This window comes from Ammospiza caudacuta, chromosome 22 (genome assembly GCF_027887145.1).
Source record: "Ammospiza caudacuta isolate bAmmCau1 chromosome 22, bAmmCau1.pri, whole genome shotgun sequence".
NCBI lineage: Eukaryota > Metazoa > Chordata > Aves > Passeriformes > Passerellidae > Ammospiza > Ammospiza caudacuta.
In genome coordinates, this window is record NC_080614.1 from 8278264 (window position 1) to 8301976 (window position 23713).

Here is a 23713-nt window from a genome sequence, read left to right on the forward strand (position 1 = left end):
ATACAGAGGAAAGTCCAAAATGCAAACTTCAGACCCTGGTTTGATTTTTCTGAGCAAAATTACTTTACAGGCTCTACAAAGGAACAAGGAACAAACTGGTGAGGGCTGCACTGCTCAGGGAGATGCTGTGTGTGAGGACTGGGCACCAGAGCCTGCACTCAGGGCTGGGGAGACACAAAGGATTTCACAAATGCTCTGTAGCCTTAGTGTAAAAATCTCTTTTTGTTTCCAAGCCCTCTCAGCAAAGTTCTGTAACTTCACTAAAATGAACAGCACTGGAGACCAGAGGGTTTGGACTCCTCCAGCCCTCCAAGGTCACATCAGAAGACCTGCAGAAAAGAACACTCAGCATCTCTGGGCCTGATTTGTCCCACAGCAATCAGTGCCAATTTCAAACAGAGTCCAAACAAAGATTAGGTTTAGACTCTCTATCTCCATAATGATAATTTGGGGCCAAGACTCAGTAGGTGCTGAGCACTCTGCAGGCAACAGAACATCCCCCTTGTAAACCCAGCCCATAACTTTTCAATGACTGAATTCAGACTGGAGAAATCATAAATCAGGCCCCTCCTCCTGACAATTGTTTGAGCTCTAGAACTGGACTCCTGCTCTTGGCCTGTGGCAATGGCTCTCCCCTTGTCTGTGCATTACATCCCTCCCCAGACTGTACCTTCCTTGTTCCTCCTGAGCCCGAGATGATGGAATTGGCCATTTGCCCAGGTGAAGGGGGAAAAAAAAGGTGGTTACTGTAATGGAAGGGCTTTCTGCCTCCTCTGAGTGCAGAGTGAAAATCCCAGGCAGATAGCACAGAGCCTGGTTAATGACTCACACTCTGCTTTTTCACCAGGGAAAAATTTCAGGCCTGCACTCGGTTAAAAGATGGAAATTTTTATAAAACTTCCATTGTGGTATGTTACCATCTGTTCAGAAATTAACAAAAACAAAATCAAAGTAAGCAAATGGGTTGATTTTCTTTCTTTCTTTTTCTTGCAGTCAGAGCTTTCTGTTCTGTAGATAAGAGTGAATCTCCAAGGGGAGCTGTGAGCACATGGAGTTCAGTACAAGAAAACAGAGACTGCAGTGGAATTGTCTGCTGGCTGTGCGCAAATCCTCGTCCTGCAAAGTGAACTGTGCTCCCAGTGAGAGCCATTTCCTCCTGCAGCCATCAGGAGTGTTCTGCCCCTCAGGGAGGGAGACAATTCCTGTGCCTGTCAGCATTTGCATGTGCTCAGCCCCAAAACCTCCTCCATCTGAACTGCATCCAAGGGCTTCTGATGAGATGACTTTTCTGACAAAGTGTTCCCTCTCCTGGGAACCAGGCCACTGAGGATTTGGAAGAGATGTGTATAATAACACAAAATTTCAAGTTTTTGTTGGAGGAAAAAAATAAAAAAATTGCAGACAGCAAATTTTGCTTCGCCCTTTCTAATGCTTCATAAGAATACATAACTTTTTCCACCTGGTTTTGAGCAAGAACGTATATTTCTCTTTTTGTTTTCAAAGTTGAATTCTTGGAACTCATACCATTTTCATTTGGCTATTTTTACCCACCCTGCTCCTTCCTGTATCCATGGAGTTTCATCAAAACATTGAATTCCAGCCTCTAATGACATAACCTTCCCCTTTCCTTCCTGTTCTCATGTCACCTCTCATTTTCTCACCATCTCCAAAGCCTTCTCTGATTTTTCTACTTTAAACTTCTTATTTTCTTTATGTGCTTTGCATCAGCACTGTCTTCTACAGAGTGGAATATTAAAAAGTCACAAACTTCTGAATAAATAAGAAAGCAAAGCAGCCCCCCAGCTGCCTCAGCTGAGGAGAACAGCTTCTCTTCTTCCTTACTCTAAGGAATAATCTGATTTCAAACATACAGCTTTGTCTTTAATTGGTATCAAACTGGAATGATTTGACTCCAATCACTCTCTGAGTGTTTTATCTGCTGGGCTGGGGATAAATCAGCTGCAGGACAGCTCAAGTGAAATGGAGAGAATGATTGCCATGTGAAGCTGAGACAAAGGGACTGTGACACACAGCCAACAACTCCACTGCCAGTATTTACCCATTAAATGTGAGCTAAAAGTGCCATTCAATGGATGGCTCCAGTTACTTCATGGATTAGCACTGCAAAATACCTGCCATGGTCTGACCTGGATCCCACACTTGTGTATTCCACACAGAGCCCCAGTGCTGTGTGAGCTTGGAGGGAAAAGGCAGGAACAGCAATCTGGCATGAACATTCCTTGTCTTAGGAAAAAAAATCCAACTGTGAATGGAATTCATTTGCTGATTTGCAGGAACAATGAAGTCAAGCAACAAAACTTAGCAAACCATATTAAAAAGCATCTTCACAAGTATTTTTGCAGGCAACAGAGGTGTTTATGAACCAAAAAAAGAGGTGTAGAAGTTACAATTGCTCCAGGCCAAATTTTAACTGGTTTCCCCTCCTTATTAGATTTCTCATTCATAAAAAAATTGTTGGCTGACTTAGCAGTCACTGCACCATGTGGGATTTTAGGTGTTCCTAACCATCTGCATGCATTTTTTCCATTTGTCTAACTAATTTTCCATCTTCAGTTTATTTGTCTTAATTTTATCTCCCTGTCTGTATAATTAGAGTTATCTGGGACACCAAGACAAGCCTTTGTCCCAGCAGAGGGATGGACAGTCAGGAGCAAAGAACATGAGCTCTAAGCCATTCCAAACTCCACTGCCATTCTCTGCTGGCAATAAATAAAGTTCTTTTTGCTTTAAATCATGTTTGATCCTGACAGTTTTTCCTGATCTGGAGCCTGGAAGTTCAGAGTCCTTCCAAAGGGTGTCACTGAAGTTCCCAGCCAGGTTTGCTCTCAGAAAATGACATTCTCAAATCCAGAGGAACAGCCCCAAGGGAATCAGTTTGAGCTCCACACTGACGATCTGCCAGGAATTGAAAGTCTCTGTATGAAACTGAATCCTGAAATGTGTCAGGTGCCCGGAATTTCCATCAAATTCAGTGCCTGAGCCATTCAGTGGGATTCAAGGATTAGAACATTAACTTGTGCAGAGTTACACCTATCCATAACTTCCCTGTGGGAATGCCCTGCTGGAAGATTACAAGACTAAGTCAGCAATTTCTCAGTCCCACAGTTTTATCTCCTGGTGCCCAGCTAAAGTCTTTTATCAACAGAAAACAGCTGGAAAGCTTTATACAAAAAGTTATGATCCTGCAAGATTCAGAATATTATTTGCACGATAAGCTGAGAAATGAGGTTTGAAGTCTTTCCTGTGTTTAAGCCTAAAAAGAAAAGCTTAGTAAGAGTCAGAAATGCCAGGCTGAGTCTCCTCACACACAGAAAATTCAGACTGTTTGGATCCATGCAGATTATTTTGGGCTAGTCTACAGGAGCTCCATGGGGAGCACATCCAGGTTAAAGAAGACATGCAAATAAGAGGTGTGTGACACAGATTTGTGCTGCCTTTCATTTTTGCTCATACCTAGAAAAGCTCCATGACTAATGATACCACTAATGTTTCTCTTAGATGTTCAGTCTTACCCACACTGGAGTTGTGTATGTTTAGAATTCACCTGCAGTTTATCCATATTTAAACTTTTCCATGCCCTCCTTCCCTGCTTGCTCTGCACAGATCATCGACACTTTGATCAGTGACAGTTACAAAGTCACGTGGAATGATGGATTTGTGTAAGTCCAGAACTGAATCCCTGGTACTTCCCCAGCTTGGAAAGGCCATTTTTAACATGTCAAACCAGCATGATTTCCTTTAGCAGAGCTGTGCATGGGCTATACCAAGAGCAGTGTGTTACAAGAGCAAACAGTGGAGAGGGTGGTGTTTAGCACCAGGAATGAGACAATTTTATCATGACCTGCTCTGTTACCTACCAAAACCAAGTTTTCATGCCATGTTTCCATTCCTTCTGATCACAAGGAGCTATTGCCTTAAATTGCCTCTGTGAAGAGAGACTTTTCTCCCTCAGCAGGAAAAACAGTGAGGTCCTTAAAAGGGCTGCTTAGAAAAACTCAGCAAGTTCACAGAGATGCTTTGTCATTTCTGCCCACTGCCCAATGATCTTCCGTATATAATTGATTCATAAAGTCCATGAAATTTCTCTGGAGATAGGCCAGGCCACAGATTCTGTTCTCATTTTATTTTAGTTCTAGGAAAAGCAAGCAAGAAAAGATTGCTTCTAAAAAGCTTCACCTACTGTTGCTGACACTTGGTTCCCACAGACATCTGTCAATAATGGGGTGGCCAGAAGGTAGCTCTGGTGTCCAAGAGGTTGTTCCTGGTGTCCAGGAGATTGTTCTTGGTGTCCAGGTCTGTTACTGGTGTCCAGGAGGTTGTTCCTGGTGTCCAGGACATTGTTCTTGGTGTCCAGGTCTGTTCCTGGTGTCCAGGTCTGTTCCTGGTGCCCAGGAGGTTGTTCCTGGTGTCCAGGAGGTTGTTCTTGGTGTCCAGGTCTGTTACTGGTGTCCAGGAGGTTGTTCCTGGTGTCCAGGAGATTGTTCTTGGTGTCCAGGTCTGTTACTGGTGTCCAGGAGGTTGTTCCTGGTGTCCAGGAGATTGTTCTTGGTGTCCAGGTCTGTTCCTGGTGTCCAGGTCTGTTCCTGATATCCAGGTCTGCTCCTGGTGTCCAGGTCTGCTCCTGGTGTCCAGGTCTGCTCCTGGTGTCCAGGAGGTTGTTCTGATGTCCAGAGGTGGGCCATGAGCTGAGCTCTGTGCACTGCTCTCAGCCACCTGAGGGAATGCCCATCCAGATTTTTTTTTAATGAATTTTCCTGCCACACTGTAAACAAATAGGAGTATGCACTGTTTGTGCAATTGCAAAATCTTACTTAAAGCATTTCATGTGCACCTCAAGCACTTCCTTCCACCTCCATGTTTCCCTTTCCAGGGCTCTGCACTGGAATTCTGGCTTCCAAAGGCATCAGAAGTGCCTCAGAATCTGTCTAACCAAAATCCACGTGCAGTTCATGTAAACCAGAGCATTGGTATCTGTTGGATCTCCCCAGAGCTGACATTTGGGAATGGCCATCACCTCCTAAGGGCAGGCTGCACCTCCAAGCGAGGACAGTGCCAAGCATATTGTGATTTCCATTTGCAAGATTTAACTCGGAAAGATCTGGTGACAATTCCTGAGTGGAAGTCAACAGCCAGTTGGAATGAGTGTTAGCATGCCAGGAGGAGGGGGCAGGGAGGGAAATAAACCTAAATTAGCTGTGGTTTGTGAGCAAGGGAGGTCAGCTCTGAAAAAATAACATGGTCCCAGTGGGATAAACAGTGCAGCAGATAAATCAGTAACTGGGCTGGTCATGAAATACATGTGCTGCAAATATTTCACAGCCATGGAAGGGGGGCTAAGGAGAAAAACAACTGGCTGGTTGGGCACTGCATCCTCAGAGGGAATGTACAGTCTCTGCAAGAGTGGCACTGCACAGGAGTGCTGCCAAACTGGACACAGAACAGCCAAACACACACAGGATCCTCAGGATTTGTGTTATCAGTGCTTGAGCACCAAGAACTCCAATCTCAGCAGAGGCTCTGTGGCTGATGCTCTGCAGTAAGCCAAAGGTTAACTCCTTTATCTTCCAAAGTTCAGTTTTGTACTCACTAAACCCATGCTAATTGTCTTCACCAACATGTGAATTTTTAAGATGGTGTTTCTCAGACACTGGATTTGGATAGCAAGTTGTGCTCTTTGAAAAGCATAAAGATTTGCCTCAGATGATTTCAACTTAGTGCTCCCACGTATCACTCCCTAGAAATGTGAAGTGCAGAAAGAAATCCAGCAGGTCAACATGATCAGTAAGATTCTGAAAATTTTCTTCAAAAACAGAACCTTGAAAACATCATACACTCAAGCACATAAAGGAATCATTTTTATGTACTTTTCATCACACTAAAAGATTCAAAGACTCTCTCCTTCTTGATTTTCTTCACGAGAAATGAGTCACAGAACAGATTAAAACTAGCACATTTTCATAATGAAGAGCTGCTCTGACCTCTAGTTTATATTAATTGATGCAGGGAAAGAAGAGGAAAATTTCCAAAAAAACATAAGAAAGTAGTAACTGTTCAGTGTAAGTAAGGAATCAGTTGAGCATTTAAAAAAACCTACAAGTGTTTAGGGCATGGGCTTCAATACACAACCTGTTGTGAATGGGATCATACAAACACAAACCATCTATTTTCCCCTACATCCCAGATCCTGAGCACAGGTCTGTGCTGCCACCCCAAAGGGTCTGGGCTGTTCTGGGGGAGTTTCATGCCCACATGGCCCCAGTACATCAAGTGACCACCTCCAGATCAGGATGGCTGAGCACAAACTGCCCTGTGGGAACGGGCTGTGGCTCACAGCACCAAAACAAACCCTGCTCAAGGTCAGAGGTGTGTCCATGCCCCACAGAGCTCCAGAGCCCAGGAAGCCCTCCCTGAGCTGGAGAGAAGCAGCACTCCCACCCCATGTGTACCTCCTGCAGGAGTTTGCAGTTTGGAAGCCACTCTGCTCATTGGCCATTTCCTGTTGACTGGAGTACTCAGAAGAGGGGAAACATCTGTAGGTGTTGCTGGAGCTTAAAGGTTTTCCTTGCACAGCCTGGAAGGACAGAACTGCTTCCCACGTGCCTTAACTCAGAGGAAACCTCTGGTGCCAACCTGCTCAGCCCTCAGTGAGGACAAGGTCTGAGCTGCCACACACATCCTACAACATTCCACAAAATCGTTAAAGAAGCACTGGAAACAGGAAAAGTAGCAATTCACTGAAAGTACAGGGAAGTTGGTTCTAAGAAGAAAAGGCAAGTTGGACTATTTCCACTGACAGGGCTGAGGTTATTCAGCACCTCAGTAAAGAACCATCATGTGTAACCTCCACCCCAGGACTTCAGCAAGTCCTCCACAGCGTTTCAGAGCACTTAGAGAAGTCATATTGTACTGAGACAAGAGAAAGGAATGGAGCAATTCTCTCAAAACCAGAGCAGGTCTGGAGAGCAGCACAGATTTCCTGTGCTTTTAACCAGTCAAGAGGGCTGTGCCTCATCAAGCCCACGCAGGTGATGGAAACTCATCAGAACCAAGGATCATTATGCAAGAGAGAGGATACAGGGCTGCTCTGACACCTTCACCCAGCTGCTCACCCAAGCCACAGCTCAGAACAGGAAGTTTCAGTCAGACTTTCAATTCCCACACCAGGCTAAATCAATCTAAATCAAATACATTTAAAAGAAAAAAGCCTTGAATGGAAAAAAACAGTCTTTTTATGCCACCCACTACCAGAAAGATTATTGTTCTTGCCTCAAAACTATTTCTGATTTGAAAGCTGCTTGAATTTAGAAATCCAGGGATTGGATTATTTCTTCTGTGTTTGAATTTCTACACAGGAAAACTGAGTAATTTGTACAGTTAGCTAAGCCAAATTAACAAAAAAAAAAAAAAAAAAAAAATAGAAAAGAGGCCGCGAGGAGGATGGCCACTGCTGGATTAAAATGAATTTATGCTGATAGAATGATACTGCCAAAAATTCCACAGGAATAAGCATTTTTTAAAGTCTTTAATCAGGCTTTTTTTTTTTTTTGCTTGTTTTTTTTCTTTTTTCATTCCATTCTCAAAAGTTTACTCCTCTGATCTGTAATAATTTTGGGACCAAGCCTTTGTTTCTTGACACTGAAATGCTGTTGATGTTATTTTCAGCAGTGGAATTGCTGCAATGAATCCCATGCAGTGCCCACTATCCTTTCCCTGACACTGGCCACAAAAAGCTGCTTCACACAAAACTTTAAGACACTTCAAGAGGCACCAATCCACAAAAAAATGAACTCCATCCTTCACCAGCAAGAGTTAAAAGGGTTCTCTTGTCCCCTCTCTGCTGTATTTTGTTTTAAAGACCATTACTGAAACAAATCCGGGGGTTTTGCACCATACAAATACCCCATCATTCCTGAATCCTGCCACACACTCTCAGCTGCACAGCCAGCAGTACACAGTTAAAAATACAGATATAAATATATGTATTTATGCTTCACAGTACATGCTACAAGTCTGTGCCTCCACACAGAAGGGAGCTGAAGCAGGGTCTGCCTCTGCTCTCTCCCTTCCCTGTGCATTTGTTGCCAGTGAAGGATATCAGACATGACAGCCCTGGAGTCTGCAGTCCTTTGTCTCCACACAAGGTCCAGTTCTGACAGCAGGAGGCTGGGACTTCACTTGGACACTGTTTCAGCAGTATATTCCAATCAACAATGCCTTGAGAAATTTCCAGGAACCACCAGCAAAAGTCAGGAATGAGCAACATCGAGGCTAAATAACCAGTCAAGGTTCTCTCTTTCTAAGAGCTCTTTCTGAGAACTACCAAGGAAACCAATTAAGATCAATGGTGTTCATCATTTAGGCCAGAACACATCGGGGACCATGGCCCTGTTTATTTATGGGCCACTTGGAAATAACCCTATGGAAAACAAGCAGGGAATTGCTGCTGGCACGGACAGCATTTGAAATGCAATCAAAGTTTCTGGTTTCCTTAGCAGAGAGCCCGTGAGCAAAGCACAGCAGCCCTCCCTGAGAGCAGGCCCACAGAGCTGGGGGAGCGAAAGGGTTACCCAGGGCACCATAAATGTCACCAAAATATGCTGGGCACTCTGCTCCCCAGAGGATTTTATTAGGATTTTCCACTAGCAGCAATGCCACAAGTACCCAGGAGTCAGAAAAAGAAATGGAAGCTGTTGTGAAATTGTCCCTTCTACTTTTACTGTCCAAATGGAAAAACACACAAAAAGACTGACGGGCACACACTGGGAAAAAAAACCCAGATGATGTCCTTAAAGTTCTTTTTTCACAGTTTTATAGAGCTAGAGAACATCCTGAATGTCTAAACTCTCCAGAAGCACTGTCCCTTTAAAGTCAGAACATGACTTTTTTCACCCACAAGAGAAAGTGCAGTTTCCCAGGTTCTTACTGGAAACATTTCTTGGGAAAATATTAATTTCCAAAGCATTGTTTTTACACTTTTGGTTCACTGGCTATTTGAATCTTGTAATGCTTTTATATGGTTTTTACTCCATGAATGTTTGTAATAACCCAATCCATCCTATTTCCTACAGTATCTCCTTTTAAGGATAATTATATCAATATGCTTCTTACATTTTGTAATCTAAAGAACTTATTTTTTCTAGATTTTTTTCTTAGTTGGGTGATTCAAAACAAGACTTTAATGGCATGCTCCTGGTCCCCACGATTTCTGGAAAAGCTGCTGCACAATAAAACTCAATTAATAACCAAAAAAACCCACTAGAAACATGGATAATTATAGCATTTTGTTATGTTCTCACAGCTTTTCTTCCTAATAAGAGAGTTCAAGGTTAGCTGCAATCTGCTGCATTTTCCAAGACAAAAATCTCATGCATTTCTTTTGTGTTCACGTGTTGTAAGAAACTTTGCTTTGGTTTTTTAGGTTTTTTTCTCAAAAAGAGCTGCAAAGTTTTGTAACAGGCTAAAAGATATAACCATAATTAAACTCTCTTACATATAGCCTGGAATAAAGGCCCCAAGCATATCTATTTACAACAGGAAGCATCCAGATTTAATAGGCTTACACAAGTCTTTTTCTAAAGCTACTTGTGGCCTTCTGCACAGGACATTGCTCAACTCAATTCTCCCCAAACTTCTGGGCTATTCTGCCACAGCCAAGCCTCAAAAGTTTTTACAGATTATTGGAATTTAGGAATCAATATGCTTTGTGGTCCCACAGACTGGTTTGGGCATGATGAGTTTATCACTTCAGGGTTTGGCCATCCCTGTCTCCATTCAGTCTCCTCTGCTGCCTTTTCTGATGCTCCACTTAGAATAGAAACCAGCAATGAACAATTCTGCAAATTACTAAATTTAATGACAGCAATACCTAATTCTGTCAAACAAGATTCCCTGAGTCAAGAACAACCCTGCTGCTCGTGCTGGTGCTGGACTGGGAGTGCTGCAGAGCTGGAAGGGCTCAGAGCTGGCTGAAGGGCTCAGGGCTCCTGACAGGTCCCTCACAGCAGAGACCAGACCCCATTGCACTTTCCTGCCTCCACACCAAACGGAAAGGCAGCACTGCAGCCTGACTGCAAACATCTGGCCTGAAGGCAGTACGAGCTTTGAGTGCTCCTCAGTCTCCAGACACGGGCTCAGACAGTCCAGCTGCATTTTGGTAGCCTGGCAGCCACTGCTCCCTCAAAGGTCCTCTGCTAATACTGAGTGAGGGAAGGGCTAATGCTGCTTCTTAGCTTTCATAAAGGAAACAAGATCCCTTGATAAGATGTTATCTTCTTTCCTTCCTCTCACTGCATTCTCTGATCAACAGGGGAATTTCAGTTGTGTGTTCCCTGTCCCATACAGCAATCAGAGGCTCTAAGGGGACCTCTGGCACTCCAGATCAAACTGTTACCCACTAAATCTCTTTTCTCTGGAACATTAGAGATACTTCTGTAACACATCCAATATGTATCTGATGAAAATTGTTACCAGAATGTTTCAATCTCATAAGTTACAGAAAGAAGCCAACTGACAGCACTTGACAACATGGAGCACAGTGCCAGAATGCAAACCAATAAAGTTCCTTCTTCTTGAAAGTGACAAAATGCTTATTTTAAGCACACTGAGACAATAAAGTGCTGATTAACAGGCAGCATGTTCTTCAATGAAACGTAAGAGTGTGTAGTCTTGTGCTAAATACAGAAGATGCTGAAGGTATGTGATGATGAGTGTGAGAACAGCTCCCCATCAACAAACTGAAATTTAGCTTTAACCAACTCCCTAACAGAGTGTTTGCAGCTCCAGGGAGGACTGACCCAGTGTCAGGGACAATTCTGTGAACTCAATAAGCATAAATGCACATGTAGGGTTTATTTCCCAACAGCTTAGAGCTGTCTCAGACACATCCATGCCTGCAGCCATGTCTTTGCTGCCTTACCTTGGTACAAAGGGGTGTACTGACTCTCCAGGGATTGATTGCCAGGGAGGGATTACTTTAGCCTGAGCTAGAAACTACAATACTTTCTTCTAATCACATGTTAACACCATGTTCTGCAGAAATTAATAGAGATAAGGCTGAAAATAATACTCACCCACGGAGTCTAAAAATAAGCACCGAAATTTCCCCTCCTCGTTTCTTTCTGCTTTGTGTTTCCCCTCAGGTGATGACACCATTCTCCTCTCCAGCTCTCCTGAAATGCATCATGAGCATCATGGTTACAGACTGTTCTGGGGAACAGTTTCTGCATGTGGGGTCAGAGTTGTGGGATGTACTGGGTGAGGCAAATCAAGGGTTATAGCTTTGGGATGTGCTGCATGAGGCAAATCAAAATCTCCCTAGACCAGAATAACCAACAGAAGGCACTGGTTTAACATGGGCTCCAAGAAATCAGATACCTAGAAACATATTGGAATATGTATAAATTAGGTGGGAAGCCTAGTCACAAGAGTGAGATGAACTAATTACAGTAAACGGGGTGTTTTCAGCTGCACACCATGAAGAAATACACTCCTTCAGAGTATTTTTGGTGTGACAGACTCTGTTTAGTTTTAGTCCTGCAGCTCAGCCCATCTCAGACTTCCAAATACAAGCCAATTAAAACACCAAAAGCTTATAGAATATTAATTGCTTTAGACCATGCAATGTAATGCAGCCTTGATTCATGTAAACACAGGAATTTTGAGAGCACAACATCCTTAAAATCAGTAAAAGGGCAGTAATTTATCAGGAGCACTGCAGTTTCACCAGGCAGACAAACTTCCCAATAAAAGGACAGATGGAGAGGAAGCCAAATGATACTACCCAAAAATAGGGAGTAACAACCCCAGTTTTGGGGCAGTTTGCTATGCACCTCTGTAGCACTGACATGTCCTCATGCATACACAGAACACACTAATTCATTCTCAAAACAACTTCTTATGAAACAAGTAAAAAAAGTTTCCATCTCCCAGATGAAACCAGCGAGGTCAGTAGGTGTGAATACAGATGGAGCTGGCTCTAGAGTGGCATGAAAAAAAATGGAGTTCTGGGGGTTCCATACCAGACTTGTAATTTTGTGGTATTGAATTTAGAGAATCTGGCTCAGGGAAGGGAGAATGATCAGTTTTGCATGACACATTGTGTCTATCTGCATGCAGCCCCTGCCATAAGGTGTCCCCAGCCCTGGTGACTGGAGCAGGGAGCCCTGGGGGTGATTCCCTGCTCACAACAGCCACAGTGTCCTGCTGCCAGATGCATGCTCCATTACATTCTTCTAGTCCTGAAGGAAAAACACTTTGAATGTAGTAATATTCAGTATTCCTGTTAATGTGAGGCAGGAGACTGGCAGCACGCCACTGGCAGAGCCCAGCAATGGAAAAAGCAGGGAGGGAGCTCAGGCTCCCAATGGGAAGCAGACAGACCTATTGTGAGCTGTCTCCATCCTCGGGGCTGGATGCTCCAGGCTGATTTATGAGCACAATATTTACAACTAACACACATGAAATGCATTATGAGGAGAAATAAATCTCCTAGCATGCATGGAGAGAAGCTAAGATAAAAGAATGCATATGGTAAACTAGGTGACTGTTTGTCATTAAATGTGGTACTGCAGCCAGAGCACGTCTCTGGGGCAGGGGAGGCTCAGGATTTGCACTGGGGTTTATCAATACTCTGCAAAACACAAGCCATTAGGCAGAGACTTTCAGAAAGATGTCCCAGCTCTTTATTTCTTTCCAGTGAACTCAAAGCTGATGAAAGCCCTTGGGAGTAAAACAAGGCTTGAAAGGAAGATCAGTCTTATGCCCATGCAAAGACCCAGTCAACAGGCCAGAGTTCAGTTCCCAGCTCTTGTGTTACAACATGCAATATCTCCAATTTTTGTGCACCCATGTTCCACCTCATAAACAGGTACCAGCATGAAATTAGGTAAGAAAGAGCTGCTTTAAGGCAGAGGGCACATCATAATTAAGTATTCTGACTTACTGCACCACGCTACAGGCAGTAGAAATTCCCCAAATTAATTCCTAAATTAAATCATCACTGAACAGGTAAACATTTCAGAAAAACAACCATCCCTTACTAAATAATGGGACGAGCAAATGAGGATGTCAATTCTAGTTTCTGTGTAATTGCAAAACCCAAACCCCACTCCCAGCAGCACTGACGACAATTCCCTGCTGGTCCCTGCTGTCCTGTGAGCCCTGCAGTGAGCAGCTCCTCCAAATCTCATTTGGCTGGACAGGGAACAGGAGGCAGCTCTCCCTTAAATGCATCTACACTTGACATTTCTGCCTACAAAGCTGCACTGGTCATAGATTGCATCTCATCGTGCCCAGCCAACCCAATTAGGCCCAAGCAGCCTCTTGGAAGACCCGGATTCATCTCTTCCTTTGATACTGAGGTTTGATGGTGCCAATATTTTTGCAGCTCTCTGTGATGTTGCCTCTTCCCTGGTGGGATGTGGCTTTGAGTTAAACAACTCATTTTCTGCAGGGTGCAGCCCAGTCACGGAGAGCTGTGAGGCTGCTGCTTTTCCTCAGAGTGCTCTGATAAAACATCTGATTCCAGTATGGGAGGACAGACTCATAAAAACAGGCTAATGATGGAACCAGACTGTGGTACAAACCAGAGCAAGCACTTCAGCTAACTGAACATGTTTCCTGTCCTCAGCCAGCACCACAACATCTTGGTTTAGCTACCACACATCTCCCTCAGAGCACTTCCCACTGATCAAAAGGGAACAACCAAAAACTTCTATGAGAGCAGGAGAGTTGGATTGAGGAACAGCAGAATGGGTTTGGGGAGCAGGAGAGGTTCTGCTGGGGAAAATCCTCCAAAATCAGCCAAGAAAATGTAAATAAACCAAACTCAGCCCATGTCTGGTACAACTACATAAATGACATCTGGAAAAAAAATAACTCCTGTATTTTACTGTCAAGAGTCTAAATTAATCCTATTTTATATTTCTTTTATCAAAGCATTAATGACAAAGGGAGGATGAATATGAAAATACACTCTCCTCAGTGAAAAGATTTATATTTGCCTCCATAACTTTGATTATTCCTTCAGACTTATCCTATTTTCTTTCTAAAACACTAGTCAGGCCTTAAAAAATTGCAAAACTAACTAAACCTACTACCCACATTTATTGAAGCAATAAAGACATCCTCATCTGTTGAATTACATTCTATTTTATGTTGATTTTATACACCATTGTAGTTATGGATAAAATCACACCACATTAACTAGTAGGGTAACTTTGTCCCACTGTTTTGTGGTTTCATGCCCATAAACAAGTGATTTATGGATTTTTTTTTGAGCTCCTCAGAATGTTGATTTCAAATGAAGTAAAGAAGAGGAACTCAGACTTCTATTGGCTATCATTTGTGAGATACATTTAGAAATAAATAAAAACCAAAAAAACCAACCCAAAACCCAAGAAAGCAAGCAAGAAATGAATATGAAAACCTCAAGCCATATTTCATCCTAAACTCAGAGTTAAATCCTTTAAAACATGGGGAGATGATACAACTCCCTCAGCAGAATTCTGGGCTGGGCTGCAGAACCCACGGCTCCGTGCCATCAAACCTAATCTTTGTTTGAGATCTGACACATTCTCTCCAAGTTTTCAGTCACATTGCAAAATTCTGAGAGGATGAAAGGCAGATTCTCCTCCTCTCTTACACTAACCCCAGGGCCTAGAAACAGCAGGACTTGATTTAACCAAACACACACTGGGCCAGAAAAATGATGAGTGATCCTGGGACTTGACTGACACCAGGGAGACTTCATCTGATTCATGGCTTTGCAACGTGATCATTGCATCACCTCAGACTCCTGAGCAGATTGTGCTGAAATGAGCAGATAACCAGAATGCCAAAAGCTTCTCCTCACTGGCCAAACTGACAGCAGAGTCAGCAGAGTCTCCTCCTCCCTGGGGAACTGCACTCAGCAGACAGCAGCAACCCCCCAGCCCCAAACAGGCAACAACTGCCAGAAGCCAAGGCCCTGGTGCCCTCTTTGCAGAGCTGCCACCAACAAAAACCCCTCCAGACCTTCCTTCTTCCAACTGAACTCCTCTCCACTGCATCTGTCATCCAAAAAATTTACTGTACCACATAAAGCCTGGACCAAGCTAAATCTGCTGGCTCCCAAACAGGCTTCTTAAGCCTCCAGCAAATCAAGAGTAGGATATTTGTTTCTAAATCTCCAAAGGAGGATTAGGCAGGGTGACCATAATCCTAACCATCCTCACACCTGCCATTCATTCTTAGTCAAGGAGAGATGCATTTTAGTATCTGGGAGTTGCTAGCAGATGAATCTCCTTGTCCAAGGTAGGATATCAAAGATTACAGTTCCTAGTTCCCTTGTTTCTTGGCTGCATAGAAAAATAAGAGGTTTTCTGAGACAAAGAGTGAATATGATTGTTTGTTTTGGTTCTGGTGACATCATTCTTTTTTGTCAGCACCATCCCTCAGTAATTGACCCTGATCTGAGGAAGGACTAGAGCAAGTAACTGTCTTCTGAAACTTTATCCTATCATCTCCCTCTATTTCAGTACCCTAAACAAAAAACAAGGTCAGTGAGAGACTTTTTCACATATGCTGTCCAACCTTTGATCAGAATCCTGCATTTTCCATGATGTTCACATTTAAGTCCCACTGCAATGACATCAGAGCTCCCAACATCCATTTTAGCACCAATTAAAGGGCAATGCTCAGAGAACCATTTATCTTTATTCTGTAGGAGTTTGAGCAGTGCTGTTATTACTTTTGAGGGGGAATTGTGCAGGCTCCTTGTCAATTGGTTTAGGTTGCCTAAATGAAGCCAAATTGCTCTTGCCATCCCCAGCTGCTGCCTGTGTGCTCCACCTTCCCCACGTTCACATTAATCCCTCAGCCAAGAGCAAAACAACCCTCCCTGGGTGCCCCTCCTGCAAACAGGGTAGGAAAACACCACAAAAGGGAAAAAAAAACCACACATCACTTGCAGCATTTTTACATGTAATAGTAACAGTCTCTTGGTGCCATCATCAGCCATGGCATTTCATTCACACAGAACACTTGTGGGCACATCACATATGCTTTTCCATTCAATGTATTTTTAAATGTTTCCCAGGCAACTGTTTCAATACAATATGCCTCCTTGGCAACCTGGTACCCGCAAATGCCATGCTAGTCTCCCTAGTCCTCTTTTTAGGTCTTCCCATCTTGGCATATAAATGTCACAAGGCTGGGTTTTCCATCTCCAGCCACACAGGTGCTGATCTGTCCTTGCTTTTGGAAAGGCTGAATTGAAGGGATGAGTCGTGCACTGGGTGTGGATGTTGGCAAACTCAGCTCTGGTGTGCTACCACAGGGAGCAGGTTTCAAAGGCAGGGACTTTTTGTGGGGAAGAGAATGTCTCCTGCAACTAAAATGAAGGAGAGCCCACAAAACTGTCTCCACTGAACTGACTTTCTCTGGAAGCAGCAATGAGCCTGCACTTCCCAAGCTGAAATGCATATCATCTTATTCTCCTGACTAAGCCAGTCTTATCCAGTTCTCCTCATTCTGTGGTTTAATTTAACACATCACATTAATGAAAAGAGTCAGACTTTCCCATTTCACCACAGCCAGTGACTAGCACTGGACTGAGTGGGTCAGTTTGCTGAGTTACTCTTTCCAGGGCTGCAATTGCTGCCACTGGCTATTTGGGGACACATTGTGACATTAGAGTGTTCCATTTCAGCTGTGGGACATTTGCTGCAGCAGCTTTCCCTGCTGCTCTGCACACTGTGGTCTCTTTGGGGACATTGTCCTTCATTACATTTAGCAGAATGGCCACGCTCATCCTTGAGTGAAGTCACAGACTATTTGACAAGGACAAAAAATTATCAACATGTACTCCCAAGCTAAGCATTGATTAGATAAAATAATTAAAATATAATAATATTTCAATGGTCGAGCAAGGAACAATTTCTTCAGAACATTTTTATCTGATACTGGAGCTATCATTACAGAAGAAATGATATTTCAGAAGGTCTAAAACTATAAGCGAGCATCAGTCGTCATAAAAAAGAAGTTTTAATAAAAACTGTATGTGCTTCAGCCTCAAAGTGGCACATTAAAAAAAATAATAGCTCCTGCATGCAATGACATCAGGCTCTGAGAGAAACCCAGCAGAAACTGTGGCATCTCTTCTTCATTGATTACTCCATAACAACAGCAGAAAATTACAATTTTTCCAGGCTATAAAATGCCTAGCACTCCAAATTCTACACCGGCAGCAAAAATCTCCTCCCTGTCTGTGAGCTGTTGTATCTGTAACAGAGACCCTGCATTACCAAGCTTTCTAATTCTTCCCAAATGCAGAAGCTCTCATTCAATGCTGCAGCTGTTGGGGAGGAAATCAGAAATAGCAGAAGGCGGATTAGTTGATAATGTACCAGTTCTTCCCCAGCAAATGCTGGCACCTGCGTTTTACACTCTCCTCTTTCCCTCAGCCCAGGAAAAGATCACTTGGTTTGTTTGGCAGGCAATTTATAGGCTTTAGTGCTTGTGGAACTGCAAAAGGATTAGAATTTGTTATAATAGCCCCTTCTTCCTGAGAGCAAAAGTTAAAACTGAGGCCCACTTTACAGCAAGAATCAGGGACCATGTAAGTAAAGATTAAGCGTGTGCAGCTTGATGAGACTCAACAGGGAAGAGATAACTACACATGCTGGCACTCCATTTACAAGGAAATCCCTGCAGATAATCTCTAGGAGCATTCTGGCTTCCACAAGCTCAAATCCCTTGACCACTGGCTCAAATCCAGTCAAGGCTGATTATGATAAAGACTACTCTCTGCATCTTTAGGAGAACTTTTTGTCTAAGACCACTAAACATTCTAATTATTAAATTAGCAAGACCCAAAATCAAGCAAGAAGTAATAGGATTTCCATGCAGTGGAGGAAACAGAAGATGTGGTCTTGTGCAAAGGGGCAAGCCCAAGAACAGATCCTATTCTACACTTTGCCTTCCTATTCTTAGTACATTATTCATTCTGGAAAGATGCAGATGAAAAATACTAAATGCCCTTAATGGACAAAGATTTCTGGTTTGAAATCTGCAGGCAGTTCCAGAAGCAGATAGAGCAAGGATGAAAACATTCATGACATGGTTAGAGTGGGTATCATTGAATGGATAACAATCAAAAAAACCTTGGGATTTCCACATAAATCTACACAATCCAAACCCACCTACAGTTGCTACAGAAGCAAGGTTTTCTCCTTTTGCTTTTTACAAGCAGAAGCTGCAATAATAATTTTCCCTATTCTTTTTATTATATTCTTTCATTTGTGGCCCTTACTGCACAATAACCAATTTTTATGTTCCCCCATCATAAAGCTTTTGCAAATGCTGGAAGTGCTCACAGCACCACACAGCAACAGCTCCAGCATGAGGAACAGGCTGCACTCCTGATGGCTGCTCTGGGAGAAGTCGTATGTAACAACATAAATCCAAGGGTACAACACACGTTTTAGCAGCAGAGAATTGTCCAAAGAGTATCCAAGGGGTCATAAAACATAAAACACCAACCCAAACATCGCAGGAATAAAGGGAACCTTGTGGCATCACTGATCGTTAGCACAGATACACCCAGGAGTGTGTTTGGAGCGCTTTCACAGCCCCCCGGATTTTGTTAAATCCCTGTTTTAGCATAGTCTGCTGCCTCCATGTGGTGACAGTCAGCGCTGGGCCACAATTCCCAGTGATCCTGAGTAAAATCCCCCAAGGAACACTTCTTCAGCTGGTTGTGAAATCACATTTCTACCCCTCCTCTGTCCCCTCATTTCCCACCACTTCCACGGCCAAACCCCTCTTCAATTCACACTTTTGCTTTATTTACACCCCTTTTCTCCTGCTCTTCTCTCTGCCACCACCACCTTCCTCCCCACAGCAGATCCAGATTCACCCTTTGCCTCTGTTCCACTTACCTTGTTCCACCTGCAGCTTTTGGGAGAACACCTTTCCTGACAAAGAAGGAAAGGAGGGGCCGATTTCCTGGGATCTCCTTTCACCACACTGGGAAGCAGCTTCTAAATGGTGACAAAAGTGACAGAAGCCTGTGGCTGTACCTTGGGTGCTCCCTGGGCACTGCAGTAGCTGTAACAGATATTAATGTGGGGAAAGGTTAATCTTTGTGAGAAGGGTTGACTTTTCCAGCAGTTTCTTTCTTCCTGGATTTTATTCTCGTTTTACTCTGCTCATCACACAGCTGAAATGCTGGTCGTCTTGTGTGACAATTTTTTATTATTTTTGTTTTTCAGCTGGGCTATCCATTGTATAAACTCCCACAGATCCCAGGAGCAATCAAACACTACACTTCCAAGATTTTTAACCACAAAAGGAAAACTAATAATGATGCTTTAAATTAGTTATTACACAGAGTTAAAGGCATTATGGACTCACAGAAACACAAAGTACCTGAAGGGAAGGTGAAGGCTGGGCAGAGCCTCCCAGATCTCTGCACAGACAGAATCATCCTCAGCTGAAACACCTCTGGATGGGGCTGAATGGACTTGCTCGGGTTTAAATTTAAATGAAATATCAATCTCTGAACTCTGATACCCATTTTCAAGGTTCAGATACACTCAAAGCACATATTAAGTCCACTGTTACTTAAAACATTTTTGCTGGGCTGTGTGACCAGCACAATAATTCATAGGTGTAACCTCTAACAATCAGTCAATACTGATGCCTCCTTTCTACTCTGAAAAATCCAAGGATGGTGCAGTCCACAAACATCCAGGAACATATAAATGCAGTTACAGAAGACTGTGGAATTGGACTCATGTTTTACCAATAATAAATTAGTTTTATGCAGAGTCCTGTGTGCTGGTGCACCAGTTACCAAACTCGATTTATTTCCTTGCACATTTTTTGCATCAATTGTTAAGAGTTTAAACAGCAGAGTTACTTTGTGATCCTTTCATGTACTGTTGGAGGATGAATTTTCTGTCACCATTCCTCTGGGGTCTGTTTTTGAGACGGCTGCAGGCTGGGGAGTGTTTAAACCCTCTCTAGCATGGCAACGCTCCAGCCAAAAACGTCAAATCGCATCACTTCAGATTCTTCTCTAACAGCGAAATTAGGTCAGAGGGGCGCTCCCAATCCGTTTTATTTTTGGAAGAACAGCCTTTGGGTTTGGCCCCCCTCAGCACCTCCAGACCCAGGGCGGGACCGGCCGGGCCTCACCCGCCGCCATCTTGTCCCCCTCAGCCACGGGGACCACCCAGCACAGCCCCTAACCCTGCCCTTCCCAACACACCAAAACCCTAAAAAACATAAAGTTTGAGGGTAAAAGCAACATTTAAAAGGGCTGTTTTCGAGACAGACCAGCCTCCGGGGGCTGAGGGGTGCAGGGGCTGCGGAACGCCGGGCTCCCCTCAGGGCGCCCTCAGAGCCGCTCGCGCTCTCCCGCCACCCTCGCGCCGTGAGGGCGGCTCTGAGGGCGGCTCTGAGGGCGGCTCTGAGGGCGGCTCTGAGGGCGGCTCTGAGGGCGGCTCTGAGGGCGGCTCTGAGGGCGGCTCTGAGGGCGGCTCTGAGGGCGGCTCTGAGGGCGGAGAGTCACAGCCCCGGCAGCGCACTCGGGGCAGGAGGAGGAGGAGGAAGCGAAGGAGGAGGAGGAAGCCCGGGTTGCCCTCTGTCCCCACCCTCCCGCGGCCGCCAGCGCCGTCCCCCGGCGAGGCGCGGGGATCCTCGGCTATGTGTGAGGAAGGAGCCGCCAAGCTGCGCCTGAAGCCCCGGACGGCGCCGCCCGCCCGCGGCCGGGAGCGCAGCCCCGACCCCGAGCCCCCGCCGCGGCCCCAGTGAGTCGGGACCGGGGGAATCCGATCGATCCTGAGGGACCGGATCGGCTCCGGGGGGATCGGATCGGCTCCGGGGGCCAGGGTGCACCGCCCCGGCGGCTTGCGGTCAGATCTGTGTCTGTTAAAGGTTATTTCATCAAACACCGCCCTTAGCGCCTTTAAAATATAGGGACAAAGCTGCAGGATAGAGCGCAGCGTGCCCCACGCCTTCCGCACGTTCCTCGGCACAGAACAGCCCTGGCGGGAACAGGGCCTGAGAAAAGTTAATGTATCAAAACTCTTTCTTCTAGAATACGGCTCACAGGAGCGCAGAAATATTTTCTGTTTTTCCCCGCCCCGGAGTTCGGGAGGACGGAAGGCAGAGTGACTCGGTTTGTGTTCCAGCCCGGGGCTCAGCCGTGTCCCTTCCACCATGGGCTGGGAGAGGTTGATCACTTTGCTCCTTGTATTGTTTCCAATTTCTTCCCTGTACAGCTTCATTCTTGGCCAGCGACCCAAGAAAACACATCAGGAAGAATGCTGGAAATACCATTGTGACATAAACAATCCATCCTTCCCTTGGAATTGTCTTTGTACAGCATTACTTTTAGTGGTTTTAGTTCCTAGGATCAATTAAATCAAGTTGTTTGGGAAGATAATAATTTCAAATGGCAGTGTGGGAATGTCCAGACATACATGGGAACTGATGCAATTTCCACCCTCAGTGCAAACACTTCCATAATTTCTGTGCTCACCAGGTGTTAAGTTTGGTATTTGAGAAGATAAAACAGTGGCTGCACTTAACTGCTTCACTTGGAAGTGAGGATAGTGATAGATGCCTACTGCTCATTTGTTACAAGCTGAAAGGAAAGCATTTAGACATTAATTTTTTGCTAGCTGCCCAAATTACATAAGTCATATAAAGCAGCAAAAAATAGTTTGCAGGCTCAATAATGTCTTTGTGTTCCAGTGAAAAGAGGCAAACTGGTATCAGTGTTAAGAGGATTTTCTTTGTTCTCTCCCACCTTCAGACTATTGGACTGTGTCTTTACAGGGCATCGTCTGACAGATGTTCCTGGTTTGAAAAGGAAGAATTAAATGAGTGTGAAAAAACCTGGCTTCTGCTGCTGAAAGACATCAGTCAAGATTCAGAGTGCACAAACTGGGACACAGTGCCCAGCTTTCCAGAGTTCCTGGAAAAGGTAGCGTGCTGTATCCTTGTTTTTGTACTTTGTTCCTGCTTTCAATAGTGACAGCCTGCTTAATGGGAAACAACATGAAATAGCTTTTAGAGATGTGGGGTTTCAGCTCTTTAATCTCTGTGTGCAGTGCTGTGGCTGGGCATGGTGTGGCAGGGAATGTAAGGACAGCTACAAGAGGCTTTTTTTGCAGTACAGCAAATTCTTTCCAACATTTTGCTGGGAAGAGGGAGCCTGTGTAAGGATGCTGATTGCTATAAACACCAGCATTTCCCTGAGGAATGAAACTGGAAAAGGCAAGCTGTAATGGAGGGGTTATTTACACAGAACCCGCCCTGTGGCATTAGGTAAGATCCCAGCATTAAAATCAGTCTTTATAAAGTACTTTTTCCTCCCCTGAACAGCAGCAGGTTGTTGTTTTCATCCGTAGTCTCTCTGGAACATGAGTACCCATTGTATCCATTTAGAAATGCTGAGGGAAGACCCATATCCCATCAGCTCCTGGAGGAGGGACATAAATAAAATGTTCTTTTCTTTCCTGTAGTTCAGCTTTCTCAGTATTTGCAATGTGTTCCCAAAGCCTGGGTTTAGGTATTGATTGAGCTCCATGCGCTTAAGACATTCCCTGTGTGTGTGTGTTGTAGAAACAACAGGAAAAGAGTCCAGAGCACCAGGAAGTCTTTACAGTTGGAACTAAAGAATTTCAGTGGGTGTCATTCCCACCTTTTCACCAAGAAAAATGTCTGAACCCCACGGATGTGAGCTCCCAGCAGCCAGCACAGAGCCAGAGCAATGAATTACATAAAGGCCAGGGCCAAGCAGATAAACTGAAGAGTTTATCATCCACAGCTGAGAAAACCTGCAGGGGAACCAGCAGAGATGAAGCCAGACCTGCACCTGGAGCAGACACAGAAGGTGTTCCAGGGCTGGATGTCAGTCCCAAGCCGTGTCAAGTCCCTGGGCACAGCAGCTCAGCACAGCCCTCAGCGCTGGCACAAAGCCCTGCAGAAGCTCTGGGCCCTCAGCAGCAGCACACAGGGACTGCACAGAGCAGCAGGGCAGACAGGAGAGAACAGGGTGAGGAAAAACCTCAAATCCAAACACACCAGGGGGAGCTTCCAGCAGGGGAGGACACAGGGGTGCCTGTGGAGAAGCCTCAGACTGGGAGTGCTCCTGGGGCTGAGAGCCACGAGGAGAAAATGGAAAACCAGAGTGAAGCATCTTCAGCTCTTGACAGTTGTCCCATGTGTCTGATGCAGTTCAGTGGAAGGTAAGTTTGTGGTTTGGTTTTTTTTCATCACTTTTCCATAAATGAACCTCAGCAGGTTCTGGATGCATCCTCTATATACACAATAACAAAAGCAGACAAAACCTCTACTGTGAGGTTCTTTTTAGCTGTCAGAATTACACACTTTAATCCTATTTACAAGTTGAGTATCTGCTCTACAATAAGAAGTGGTAACACAATTTCATAGTACCCTGCCTGTCAGAGTTGCTGAAAATGTGCTTTTCCACAGGTCCTCTGACCCTGCAAACTCTGTTGGGGGCCATTTTCCCTGTTGTTGGGAGGCTGAACAGGGAGACAAGGAGTGGCTACATTAATATTTAGACAGTTTTGGTCCTTTTGTCAAGAGACTTAGAAAAGCTTAAAATGCACCAGGTCTGTGCTACTCAGCTCCAGTTTGAGCAGCAGTAAGAGCAAGGGTGGGAGGTTTTGGTAGA

General features: G+C 44.5%; 1 protein-coding gene across 1 annotated transcript in view; it reads left to right on the forward strand.

Moving 5' to 3' along the window:
- LOC131567086 (uncharacterized) overlaps positions 1–23713 on the forward strand; it is a 29542-nt gene that overhangs the window by 5036 nt on the left and 793 nt on the right. Inside the window, exons 2-4 of the mRNA XM_058818557.1 lie at positions 20395–20813; positions 21847–21994; positions 22841–23261. Coding sequence (XP_058674540.1) covers positions 20395–20813; positions 21847–21994; positions 22841–23245 — 972 coding nt within the window. The 3' untranslated portion in view covers positions 23246–23261. The remainder of the gene's footprint in view (positions 1–20394; positions 20814–21846; positions 21995–22840; positions 23262–23713) is intronic.